This window comes from Lagenorhynchus albirostris, chromosome 12, assembly GCF_949774975.1.
Source record: "Lagenorhynchus albirostris chromosome 12, mLagAlb1.1, whole genome shotgun sequence".
Lineage (NCBI taxonomy): Eukaryota > Metazoa > Chordata > Mammalia > Artiodactyla > Delphinidae > Lagenorhynchus > Lagenorhynchus albirostris.
In genome coordinates, this window is record NC_083106.1 from 13,614,861 (window position 1) to 13,628,959 (window position 14,099).

General features: G+C 40.1%; 1 protein-coding gene across 1 annotated transcript in view; it reads left to right on the plus strand.

Annotated features, from left to right (window-relative positions):
- Positions 1-14,099, plus strand: part of SYNE1 (spectrin repeat containing nuclear envelope protein 1) — a 456,320-nt gene that overhangs the window by 203,634 nt on the left and 238,587 nt on the right. The window contains exons 49-53 of the mRNA XM_060168000.1: positions 799-954; positions 4,457-4,748; positions 5,557-5,729; positions 8,010-8,319; positions 9,512-9,676. Of these exons, the coding sequence (XP_060023983.1) occupies positions 799-954; positions 4,457-4,748; positions 5,557-5,729; positions 8,010-8,319; positions 9,512-9,676 (1,096 nt within the window). The remainder of the gene's footprint in view (positions 1-798; positions 955-4,456; positions 4,749-5,556; positions 5,730-8,009; positions 8,320-9,511; positions 9,677-14,099) is intronic.

Sequence of the window (14,099 nt, forward strand, 5' to 3'; positions counted from 1 at the left end):
ATACTCATTAATAATTTTTAATGGCATAAATGCATGTATTTTTTTGTCTGTTTGGCTAAATCGAGATGTTAGAGTTTTGATACCCAGGTTTTAGATTACCCAAGTCCTTTCCTGTGTCTCCTTCTGCTGGGTTGGAATTATGGCGGAAAACACTTATTGTATTTCTCTGAATCAAGATTCCAGTCAGGAAGCTATGTCAACAGGGGTGAATATAAAATTAGAAAGAAAAAAATTTTCTATTGCTAGGAAAAGAAAGATGTCAGTATAATCAAAATGCCTTTTTGGTTGGCGAGTAATGTGCCTGACTCTTGTCAAGGTTTCTAAGAGAATTTACGTTGTTTTCAAAACTTAAGAGCCCTAGAGCTCTTGTGCCACATTCAAATCCCCATAAGGTACAAAGACACAGAGGTGACTTTCCCTTCTTCTCCCAGGGCTTCCACTGCCCCATTTATCCACTGGCCCCAATTCAGGGTCTTTGTAGTAAGACACAAACTTGAGTGCCCACTGACATGGGAATGTTATCTTGTTGGTAATTATCAGCTATAATTACCAAGGAAATCAACTCAGCAAGATGAGGTGCTTCTTTTTTTTTTGCTTGTATCTCAAGAGAAATGTCCAGAATTTGTCATGTTGTTACTGAAATAAGGGATAATTTAATTGGCTTATTGTCGAGTTTTCTTCTCTACTTGAAAATTCATGAGATCTTAATTGCCATAGACACTGTGACCTCAGATATTGGAATTTATTTACTATAATGAGGATATTAAAATTTCTCTAAGGTGTGTTTGTTTTCTTTAGCTTTGAAGATCAACACAGAAAACTGAATGTTTGGATCCATGAAATGGATGAAAGATTAAGTACAGAAGACTTAGGAGAGAGTAAGCAACATATTCCTGAGAAGAAAAACGAAGTCCATAAAATTGAAATGTTTCTGGGAGAACTGCTGGCTGCAAGGTAGGGTGCAGAAGTGGAATAGATTCTTTCCCTACTAACAAGTGTTTGTTTGTCTGGTTGGTTGGGTATTTGGGTTGGTTGTTGGCTGGTTAGTTGGTTAGTTGGTGGTGGTTATGTTTCTATCCCCGAATGTGTGGCATACAAATGATTGTGCAGTGTTTCTGTGGCAGTGTGGTGATCTGGAGAGAGCATCGGGTTGGAGGTAAGGAGCTGGTTTCCATCCCAGTGACATCTCCCTTTGCTCAACAAATTGGACAGGCCACTCATTTCCTATATTTCTTGATATTAGCTTTTAAGCATTGTGATAATAATAATGATAATAATAAAAATATATTTTCCTCTCGGGGGTTATTATAAGGATATAAGGTGATTATAAAGATACCCTTCATTTACAGAAATAAATGAGACCCCAATTTCCATATATTCTTCACACACATCAGCCTCCAGCACCATTTCCAATCCACCCCATCCTCGTAATATTCTTAGTAAAGCAAAAGGTGTATGGTCATGAAGTCTGGCTGTCCTAGAGGTTCGTTTTCTCCACTGCAATATTTGTCTCCTTATTGCTTGCCAACTGAGCAAATGTTTCCGACTCCTTCTCAGGCAGAGTTCTCTGGCCTATGCTTTGGACTCCACCACTTTCATGGCTTTGCTCCCTCAATTTACACTCCACCCCTGGCATTTTCAGTTGCTTCATTGGAACTCTTGCATTGGAAGATAGAACACTTTCCACTAGGGGAGGGCAGCTTGAGCCAAAACTCTTTTAACTGTCTCACTGTCGTCTTGCAGAGCAGATACACTTTGAGCAGCAGAAGGCTGGTATCCAGCCTGCTTGATCAACCAAATCAGCAACCATGATCAACTGAGTAAAATTTGCCTAATTCAGATCATACTCATTCCATTTCCTCTGAATCCTCTTTTTGGTCAAGCATGCTAAGTATTCCTTGTCTTGAAAAAAACAAGCATACAAACAAGTATACAAACAGAACCCATACTGACAGCTGTTGCTGGTGTGATAGTTTGATGACTATTATAAAATTTCCCTGGAATGTTTTGGTCCCAACTCTGTGAGCCTTTACCATGGGGTAAACACTTCGTTGATTTTGTTACTGAACTCAGGTTAGGCTTCTCATCACTCAAGAATCCAATACTGAGAGACAAGTGTTGGGTGAAAGGAAAGATGGCTTTATTGAGGAAGCTGGCAATCCTGGGGAGAAGGTAAACTCATGTCCCAAAGAACCAGCTCCCCATTGCTGATCAGAGGGCAAGAGCTTTTAAAGGAAAGCTTCAAGGGTGTGCAAACAGAGACTATGTGCAAAACAGTACAGTTAGCTTCTAGAATCATCTTGAAACTGATCATGCAGTAAGTAGTCTGGTCGGTGTCATACTGATTATTTTAAGCACAGTTAATTTTCAATTCCACGGTCGGTTTGTTACAATTTCCTTGAGGCCAGTGTCTGGAATTGTGCAAAGCCACAGATTCAGTCCTGCTCAAGAGGGAGCAGCTTATGTCATGGCTACAGCCTGGTCACCATGCAGTTAGCTTTTTTCCCTCTGGTGGAGATTTTAGTATCTGCAAAACACCTCAGGAATGTGCATCAGACACTTATGTATCTTCAGGGAGGAACTAAAGATTCTGTGACTCTACTGTCCTAATCGTTAACTGTTTGAGCCTGCTCCTTTGTGACTCAAGGAGGCCTGGGAGACTACAGCTTTCCTATGAACAAAGAGACAGGGGACCCGGAAGGGCTTTTTTACCTGGGAGGGCCCCACAAGGTCCTGCTCAGTTTCAATTTAATAAACCCCAACCCAATGGTGAGTATCTCAAGGCCAGAGACCATCAGGTCTTTATCGTCTTTATCTAGTATAGTGCCAACAATAGAAAATATTTGCTGAATTAACAGAATAATAGCATTATTCTAACTCTATAACTTTCTGAAAATTACACTGCACTTTATTTACTTTTTAAATCTTGACTCTTGTTTAGGTACAGTATTACATGGCCAGACCTACTTCTCTCCTCCTTTCAAACATTTGAAATGACTTTACATATGCTTCCTGAGCTATTACTCTCTGATATTCCAAGACCAGATGCTAAGAGTCCTTAGGTGTATTTGCTCCCAGCTTCTTTAGCGCTGGGTGCTTCTCAGGGTGATCCTAATGTGCTCTGCTGGTCTCCCAGCTTCTCCAGCTGAGTCATCTGACTTCTTTCACTTGCTTGCCACTTGCTCCCCCCTAGTCCTTTGGATTTTTTTTGTCATAATATTTTCCAGTACTTTGCATATCTTGGGGGGATGTCCTGTATTTTTCAAAAGAACACCAAACTTGAGAATCATTGAATTTTTGTCATCCATTAAGCAGTTCTCCTCATGGTAACAAGTGATATCTGTCATCTTGAACTATTATTTAACTCACATCTTTGCTTAAGCCACTTTCATGTCTCACCTTCATGTCTCAAGCAGATTGCAAGTAAAACAGATGTATTTTAAAGAATATGGAATGTTGTATAAGTCTTATGTATCTCACAGAGGCCCATAGGATGCTCTCTACATACATAGTAGGAAAAAAAAAAAAAGACAATGTAGGAGATGGGCTTCCTATTCTTTTTCTAACACAACAGTTTGCGTTATGTCATCTGTACTCTCCCTTCTGGTATCCCAGGCATTTCCTGATAGATGTGCTGATTGGAATTCAGACATCCATGAAACAAGATGAAGCTTACCCAGCCACACATGATAATGTTTTCCCTTGACCTAATTAACATAACCCCAAACTGAGATGAGAAAAGTTCCCAAGATACAACAAAGGAACCCATAAGTATTCATAAGATGGCCTTTTGAAAGAAACTTTTTTTTTTTTGGCATTTTATCTCTGCCGGACATCATGCTGGGTCCTGGGATATGAGATGAATGTAACAGCCTTGGCTTCTAGAAGGTGAAAGCCTTGTGGATTGAGACAGACAGAGTGTATGAGGTGAGAGAGTAAGACAGGCAGAGGGCACCCAGAAGAGGAGTCATCATGATGTTTCCTGGGGATGTGATAACTGCACTGAGATTTGAAGGGCCAATCAGAGAAGAAGCAGAAGAGAGCAGAAGAGTTTTAACGAAGCAGGAGTCTCCGTGTGTATACAATAGATACATAGCGTTTGGGGAATTTCAGGGAGCTGTTTATGGTTAGAGCATTAGCTAGGAATGGAGAAAAGTTAGAGATCGGCTTGAAGAGGCAGGCCTGGGCCATTTCCTGAAGTGAATCCCTAACAATACAGTGGGCTGGCATCTAGGCATAGCACAGAGTGAATCAAACCCCCCATGTGAATTGACTACATTTAGAGAAACCACAGGGAACGAGGTAGCCAGCCCTCTGAGGGCCCCCAGCATCCTCACCGAAAGGCATGTCAGCTGTGAGCTCTTGTCTGGTCCCTGCTCTAATGTCAACAATCAGTTATCACTCCCCTGTGCTCCAGAATGTCAGAATTAAATTTTTGTTGGTTTGTTTTCTTTAGAGAGTCTCTTGACAAGCTTTCCCAGAGAGGGCAGCTTCTCAGTGAAGAAGGCCATGGCGCTGGGAAAGAAGCCCGCCTGTGCTCCCAGCTCCTCACTAACTACCAGAACTTACTCCGAGGGACCAAGGAGAAGCTCCGGAGCTGCCAGATGGCCTTGCAGGAACACGAGGCCCTGGAGGAAGCGCTGCAGAGCATGTGGTCCTGCGTGAAAGATATGCAAGACAGACTGGCCTGTGCAGAGAGCACCGTGGGGGGCAGAGACGCCTTGGAGAGACAGCTGTCACAAGTGCAGGTGCGCGGGGCGCCGGCCCGACACGGCTGCCTTCGGAAGACTTTGAGTAGATTCACACGTTTCAGTTGGGTCCTCGTTGTTCTGTGAGCCTCCACGTGAGGATTGTGTAGGCAGAATGGAGAAACTGGGCAAAAAGGATTTGGAGGGATCATTTTTCTCTTTTGTAAAGGAATATTTTTGTTCAAATAACCTTAAAATAATTTTTGCGGTTTTTTAGTAAACATTTAGCAAACATTATGGAAAAGCTACTCTACTCTAAGCACTATGCAAGTTGCTAGGAATATAGAAACAAAAATTAGTCCTTGCTTTCTAGGAGTTCGCAGTTAGTGGGAGACACCAACCTGTAAATTGTTACTTGCAGTGCAGCCTGTATGTAGGGGCCGTGACTGAAGTACAAAAGAGGCTACCAACCCAGCCTGCAGTCAGCGAAGGTGAGCTTGAAAGGCAGAAATGAGCCAGGCAGTGAAAACGGGACTGTTAAGTTTTTGACAGGTGTGTCTTCATTTTCAGAATGACTTCTTTTTTCTCTGATGCAAAATTCAGTAAAGTTCCATTTCTAGGCTAGTGGCCCAAAGTTTTCCAAGAACTTAATCGGAGTTCATCTCTGACTCCCAGACTCCCGGACATCTAATATTTAAGTAAGGTATTACAGTGCAGTAGGGCACAGAGTTTGACGTTGTTGTTGTTTTTTCATTTTAAGATGAGTAAGGTGTGCCCTACCTTGATTCTCATGGGAAACATGGCCGTTTTTCAAAACATCAGAAGGTTTTAGTAATCCTGCTGACAAGTGTTCATTCTTCCTTCATAGGATATTCTCCTGATGAAAGGTGAAGGGGAAGTCAAACTGAATATGGCCATTGGCAAAGGGGAACAGGCCTTGAGAAGTAGCAACAAGGAAGGTCAGAAGGTAATCGAGACTCAGCTACAGACGCTTAAAGATGTGTGGGCTGACATCATGAGCTCCTCCGTCCGTGCTCAGAGGTACAGAGCCTATTTTTAGTGTTTCTTTGCCTGACTCAAACCCAGTGGCTTAGTAAAATGATGGTGCACGCTGAGGGTATCCTGCAGGAGAGTTTCCAAGCATATTATTAGAGCTAGTTGTGTGCGTGTCTGTCTTTGCCTAGATGGTATTTTCTGTAACTGCAAAGGCCAGTTTTGTTTGTTTGTTTACTTACTTTGTGTGTGTGTGTGTGTGTGTGTGTGTGTGTGTGTGTAATATTTGCATCTCCCATAATACCTCTCGTGGAATTGTACCTCCTTTCAATTCATCAAAGCAAGGATATGTGGTCTTTAACAACTTTAATAACTTTTTGCTTTTTAAGGGAAATTAAGTCATTGGCAACTATTAGGCTTACATATAAATCTTTTTCTCAACCGAAGTAATATCACTGACACTGGGGATATGGAGATATGGGGAGAGTATTTGACCACCCCGGCGATGGGGTATCCTGGCATTTAGCGTGAGGCCAACCTCCTGCATTGCGTGGACACCCTCACACAAACATCTCCAGCTCGCCCAAACCCCCTGCGCTAGACGCTGATGAGAAAGTAGAGAAGATACGGATTGTTACACCAGGTGGTGTTGTTGTTGTGTTATATTTGTGAGTGGAAGACTTTATCTTCCTCCCTCTTCTCCGAGTATCAACAAATAATCTGGCTGGCTCGTTGGACAAATGACTTTCAAAAGTCATACCAAAATACCAAAACCCATTCCAGGAGCGCTGCTTCTAAAGGTTATATGTTTGATCACTGAAGAAGTGTGTGCTCAATATGATCTTAATAAACAGATGAATAAAAGATTAAAGTTCATCACAAAACAGAACAACGCTGCAGTGACTCACTGCAGTGTAAACAGTGAACCATGGTTACAACTAAAATTTGGGGAATGATGCTTTGTTTTGTTTCCTTTAAACATGGAGTGTAGGTGGTGACTCCCAAAGTCAGCAGGACTTCAGTCTTCATCACAACTCATAATGGGCAGCAAAGAAAAAAATCAGATCCCATGATTCTGTTATTCTGTAGAGCAGACCGCTGGAGCATGAACTAAACTTCCCAATGCTTGGCAACAGGCCAGCTTCATAAAAGTGAATAGGAATACGGGTGAATATTTTCCTGATGCTAGAATAAAATGTTAAACACAAGAAGCAGCTTCAAATCCTTGATTTCCCTCTTTCAGCAAGAAATTACATTTGGCAACTGCATTCTGAGCAGTCGCAGGGCTCAAATTATTGTGCTAAAATAATGAAACTGAACAAGGTAGGTTTTGCCCTCTAAGTGCTCGGAGGCTAGGGTAGGATACCTTCCACAAATAAAAATGAAACACTGACTCAGATTGTGTTACTGAAATGCTATGAGACTGTGGAAGAAGGCAGGGCTTGGGGTAGCTTCTGGAGAAGTGAGATTGATTTGCACTTTGTAGAAAATTCTTTGAGGAAAGACTAGGGCTTTAGGGTATGTATGATGAGGTTTCTGTTGATGTAAAAGGAACAATTTGAGCAAAAGGAACAATTTGGAAGTACATTCACCACAGATATAACTCCAGGATCATAGGATTATATGCAAGGGAGGGTGTGAGGGGTCACTGAAAGTGAGTTTTGAATAGTTTATAAAGCTGAATATTGGAGGTGTTTTAAAAATGCCCGTCTGGAGAGCCTTTTGCTTGACTGTCTGGAGAGCTATTTACTTGACTCTTACTTACGTGACTTTAGTGACTAAATTTCTTATATTATTAATGCACTGAACCTTCATTCCTTCACACATTCAACACAGGAGCCCTAAACATTGTGTATTATATCCTTAAGTGAAAAATCAATCTAATTATATTATTTACCCAGAAAGAATACCTTACATTTTTCACTCCTGTCACTAAATAATCATCTGACTTTAATAAGATAAACTGAGTCCAAAAAAATAAAGAATTGATGTATATTCAATAAAATTTAACTGATGCCCCAGAGCTGATGTTTTCTCAATGTAACACATATATGTGTCTGTTCATTTAGACAATTAGCATTTGCAAGACAAATGCCCAGATGCATATGTGACTACAGCATCTTCAAGTTTGACATAGATTTATTTTCATTTGAAGAGACTGTGTTGTGGGTCAGAGGAGTCATGTTTCTCCCTGCACTTAAAAGCAGTGTTTTCATCACTTCAATAGCATTCAGCAAAACGGCTTACATGGCTGCAATGCCCTCGTGATTGGTTTTTAGTAGAGATGTTAAGATAACTTATTTTTATAACATGTGACATTAATTCTAGCACTTTAGAGTCTGTGATTAGCCAATGGAATGACTATCTAGAGAGGAAAAACCAGTTGGAGCAGTGGATGGAATCAGTGGATCAAAAGGTAGAACATCCCTTGCAACCGCAGCCGGGTCTGAAAGAGAAGTTTTCCCTTCTGGACCACTTTCAGTCCGTCGTATCTGAGGCGGAAGATCACACCGCAGTCCTGCAGCGACTCACCGCCAAGGCCAGGGAGCTCTACCAGAAGACTGAGGATGAGTCTTTCAAGGAAGCGGCTCAAGAGGAACTGAAAACCCAGTTTAATGATATAATGACCGTTTCCAAGGTTAGTGCTTTATAGTGAAGAAAAAAACCTTCAAGGTTCAGGTAAAGAATACACGATGGGCTGAATTATAGGAGACTGGCTGCTCTGGAACTATGTGTATCTTTAGTGAGCAGGTATTACATAAAGGGTCATTTCTCACCAATGAATGCTCATGAATTTTTCTCTTTCTGCAGTTTTGGGATTATTTTTTATTCTTTGGTTTTTCATCTTTTCTCCACTTAGAATGTTAATCAACCCACTTCTTTTCTTTGTAAGATTGCCTGAGGCTCAATTGTCAGGGTTTAGAGTTTTTTTTCTTTTGCTGCCACTTACATTTGTTGTATTAAAGCAAGTCTAGTTACCTCCCAGATTTCAATCATGTACCAAGTATTTTCTTTATTTCTCATTTTAGTAAAAACTGCATTTTCCTGTTCTCTAAGAAATAGACTCCTTCATGTAATATCAAGGTTTTCTCTCAGTTCTATCTCTGAATTATTACTTTCTTCCATGAGTTTTCTTTTGTGTATTTGTGAGAATGTTAAAGAAAGTAAGGGAGAAGTTTTTATCCCCCCCTTCTTGGTTTTCCTTTGGGGAACTATCTTTGTGTTATTAATACTACAATTTTTAACATATGTGTTAGTTTATCTTAATTTTTATTTTGGTAGTGATTACGAGCTATGACTTTTGAGTCAAAAAGACCTACATTTGAAATCTGACTTTGACCCTCTTTTGGATATATGACTTTGGGCATGTTACTTAACCTCTGTAACCTCTGGAGGTCCCTTCCTATAATATAGTGTTAATAATAGTATCTACATCATATGGCTGTTGTGAGGATTAAATGAGCAAATGCATTTAAAGTGCTGAGCAGAATACTGTACACAAAGGCAACACAAATAATTGCCTGAATAACAAAAATAGTTATAGTAATAATAATTAAGTGGATTATTAGTGAGGGATGTTAGTCAACATTCATTAAGCATAGATTTTTATTCTAAGCTAAACTAAAAAAATACCTAAAGGAAAATGGTTGCTTCTTCAATGTCTTTCAGTCTAATTAAAATTTGATCTTTTCATTTAAAGGTATCAAACATAGAGAAAATTCAGGAATAAAAATGAAATCTTCTCAGATGATTAAGAGACCTGTTACCTTGTCTGATTTCAGATTCTCAATAATTACTATTGTTAAAGTACTCTTTTCTTTGGCTACTAGGAGAAAATGAGGAAAATAGAAGAGATTGTGAAAGATCATCTCATGTATTTAGACGCAGTCCAGGAATTCACTGATTGGCTGCATTCAGCAAAGGAAGACCTTCATCGGTGGTCGGATATGTCTGGAGACTCATCAGCCACCCAGAAAAAATTATCTAAAATTAAGGTCAGAAAATGGACAGATTTTTATAACGTCATTCTTTCATCGGTTCTTGAGTATCACACACCTGTGATAAAGATTCTGTAGATAAGACTTTTTATTTAAAATGTTTTCTTCCTATTTTCCATTTGTTGGTATTTATTACCTTGCCCTTAAGCAAGAGAAAAAAGGGGATTTAAAACACTTTACACTGGTGAGGAAAATAGAACATTGTCTGTAGATGCTTCTGTATGCAAATGTGCTGATTGCTATAGCATCAAAGCCGAAGAAATATGCACCAGACTAGTGGGCTGACAAAACCAGATCCTATTTTCTCGCACAGTGGAAGAAAAGCTTATGAAGTAAGTTGGTTAAACACATTTGAATAGTAACTGGGAAGTGCCATTCACTTGTTTTATTCTGCCTTCCTAGCCAATAGCACAACAACATAATGGAAGACAGTACTTTAAAGGGCATTAAAACTATCACCTAGTTACTGCTTATAAGAGCAACTTAAAAAACCAAAATTCATTGATCTGAGGGAGCTGGAACAAGTATATTTCTAGTTACTTGAATATTAAATTACAATAATTTCCCCTCTGTGGAAATAATAGATTTTAATCTGAAAACTAGGCAGTGATGAAATCCTCAGTTGTTTAGTTATAGATGAGGAAATGCTGGAATACGTAGTATAATTGTGATAGCTGGAAATCAGAACATAAAAATAATAGTTGATGATAACAATAATAACTATATTTTGAGGATTTACTTTTAAATGTTCAGAGGGTATTATCTTATTTAAATCTTACAGTGACCACATAGGTTTTAAATGAGATAATCACATAAAGCCACTTCTTAAATTCTTATTACCTGTATGATTCCCTAGAATACTTCCATATATTCCTCACTAATATTTTGACTTATCCATCCATTCATCCATCCATCTATCCACTTATTCAGCCAGGGTTGTGCAATCCTCAAGGCACTTGCAGTGTAGGAGGGAATGATGATGCACAAACTGATGTTTATAAAATAAGACCTCAAATGTAACGAGAGCTCATAAGACTTTTCAAGTTCAAGCTCTAGAATCAGACCCTGACGCTGCATCTTGTCTCTGCTGCTTTTCTAGCTGTGTCTTTGGGCAAGCCACTTGATGTCCTCAAGCCTCTTCCTTAGTTGGTAAAATAAGAATAGCAGTAGTACCTGCTTCACAGAGTAGTTCTGAGGACTAAATTAGATCGTGCGCATAAAGCATTTAGCAACATAGAACACGATAAGAAAAGTGGATTTCGTAAATGAGTGATTTAATTGGCTATGGAGTGACAATGTGAGAAAAGTCAAAGGTGAAGGTCAGGACTTCACCTAGAGTCAGCAGAGCTGTCTCCACCTGAGGAAAACAAGTTCATGCAGAGGAGACGGGTTACAGAGGAAGGATGAGGTGTTCAGTGTGAACAGGTGGATTTGAACTGCCAGCTGGTAATGTCCAGGAGGTAGTTGAATGTTCAAGTCTGAATTTTAGATTAGGAAGCTGGATTGAAGACACCAGTTGGAATGATCAGCACACAGTTCGTAGTTGAAGCCACCAGAGTAAACGAAACCAAGACCTACGTATAAAGCCAACAGAATGATGTGCACAGGACCAAAATCCAGGTGTTATCAATATTTAAGGGGCCTCAGAGGAGAATTTGAAAGGGAGAGGGAGAAAAGAGAGGAGAAATAATAATGAGAGGGGAAAGGACAGTGTGGTACCACCAGGGCCCCTGGTGAAGGAGGTGGTCACCGTCACAGAGACATCAAGAAGGGGCCATTAAGAGGAGGACTAATGACAGGACTTCCCTGGTGGTCCAGTGGTTAAGACTCCATGCTTCCGCTGCAGGGGGCATGGGTTCGATCCCTGGTTGGGGAACTAAGATCCCACATGCCACCCTGCCAAAAAAATTAAAAAGTAAAACATAAATAAAATTAAATTAAAAGAGGAGGACTAACGAATGCCCCTGAACTGGGCAGTTAGGCTGCTTGGCGATCACCGAGAGCCATTTCCACAGTCAGGTCAGGAGAGAAACTGGATGACATGGATTGGGGAGTGAAGAGTAGGGTGGAAGACCAGATAGCAAGGATGAACTCATGCTTTGAGATGTCGATATCAGAAAAGCAAGGAGGGCTTCCCTGGTGGCGCAGTGGTTGAGAGTCCGCCTGCCGATGCAGGGGACACGGGTTCGTGCCCCGGTCCGAGAAGATCCCACATGCTGTGGAGCGGCTGAGCCTGCGCGTCCGGAGCCTGTGCTCCGCAACGGGAGAGGCCACAACAGTGAGAGGCCCGTGTACTGCAAAAAAAAAAAAAAAAAAAGGAAAAGAAAAGCAAGGAAATTCTTTTACAAAGGCTGCTTTCTGGGTTGCCAAATGCTCTTTTTCCAAAATGCTTTTATACAACACTTCAAAAAATATAGGAAATGTGGGAGAAGGAGCTGGCAGGAAGAAATTGGGGTTTGGGAAGGAGAATGTACAGCCTGACAGAGGTTGTCTATCAAAGTCCAGGTCAGGCCTGAGTGTAGTCTGCTGTGTGTGTGAGGAGGGACCTTGGAGAAAGTCAGGTAGCACCTCCTCTGTGCTTCAATGTCAACCCTCCTCACCCCCAGCAGTAACCAAGAACAGGCAACTTCAAAGCCAAACGTGTGTGTGTATGAGGCTGTGTTATGTGCATATAATATGTTTTTACAGTTTAAATACAAGATGGGGAAATACATGAAAAAGTCATTTCAGAACACTTTTTTTTTTTGCGGTACACGGGCCTCTCACTGTTGTGGCCTCTCCCGTTGCGGAGCACAGCCTCCGGACGCACAGGCTCAGCGGCCATGGCTCAGGGGCCCAGCCACTCCGCGGCATGTGGGATCTTCCCGGACCGGGGTACGAACCCGTGTTGCCTGCATCGGCAGGCGGACTCTCAACCACTGCGCCACCAGGGAAGCCCTCAGAACACTTTTAAACGATAATATCCTTCTTCAAAATCTGGATGAGTGGAATTAGTGATTGCAAATATTGAAATATCCCAAGGTCATGCAAAGAACACGGGGATAAATGCCTTAGAGAGTATTTTGGGAAACTGATTTTTGATAGTAGATACCCTCCGAACTCACAGAGGAAATTCAAAATCACTCACAGAGGAAAATTATAAGTATTTAAATCCAATAGTTATACCTAGCTCTTTTCAAAAAGTTATTTTCTTCATCAGATCACTACTTACCACATGCATTGATAAACAAAAAAGATTTTTAGCATCCTACTGCCGAGAAAAGGGTGGTGAATGTGTATATAAATGCTAAATGTGTATAAGGATTTCATGAGATTGTACTTTGGACTGCTATATAAATACTTTCAAATGATCTATACTAAAATGTGGCTCTCGTATATACTTGTGAGAAGATATATTTATTTCAAGCTAATCTAATGAAATGTGAACTATATTATATAGATTAGCTAAGATATAGTTGTGTTTAACATAATTTGTTAAACAGGCTTCATACTTAATACCCCTATTTTTCCTATACTTGTTAATTTGTAATTGATTTTCTTCTGGAAGTTTTTTTTCCCTAATAATCAGCTTTTCCTTCTATTTAATCCAGGAACAAAGTCATAATTTTGTATTAATACTAACAAAATCCTGGCTTTAGCAATAAATATGTAAATATATAAACATCCACATAGATTCTGTAAAAGAATCTATTCTCAGAAAGAAATGCCACTATTTAACCTAATCAACAATTCATATTTTAATTTTATCTTGTTATCTTTTAGAGTATTTTGTGCTTTAAGCCTAAAAGTTACAGTTAAACTGTTAAATTTCTAGTGAGGTTTTTAAAAGTAAAAATAAGAGTAATAAATGAATGCTGTCTAAAGGTTACTTTGAACTTTTGAATAAGTATGTCTGTGAATTATTTATTTTAGTTACTATAACAATGTTTACTTAACGTTCGGAAGTATTTGAAATCGAGTTGGGCTTATTCTTTTATTGTGATGGCTTAGCTTGATTCCTAGTGGAACGGAAGTGTGGTTTAAGCCACCGTCTCGGGGAAGAAAATAGAAATGGGGTAGAGACATGAGCAGAGCACAGTTCTTCTGCAATCGTCGTTCACTTGTCTTGACGTCAACTTAGGGAAAAGTAGGATTCACACATTTACAGGAGCAATATTTAAATATTTACAGGCAAATATTTAAATCACTAACAAGATAGTTTCACATATTCAAACAATGCCTGATTTCAGGGTCCCTCTTTAGTCTGTTTCAGGATGTTGTGGCTTCCTCAACTCATTTGGCCACAAACCTTGGCACTCACAATGATAATTCCCTGCTATTGTGACTTAGGAGAAGGGGGATGAATTGATTCCGGTTCCTTGCAGCACACTTGCTAAAACTCCCTAGCAGGACAGGGTCCCCCTCTGTACACATTTGGAAA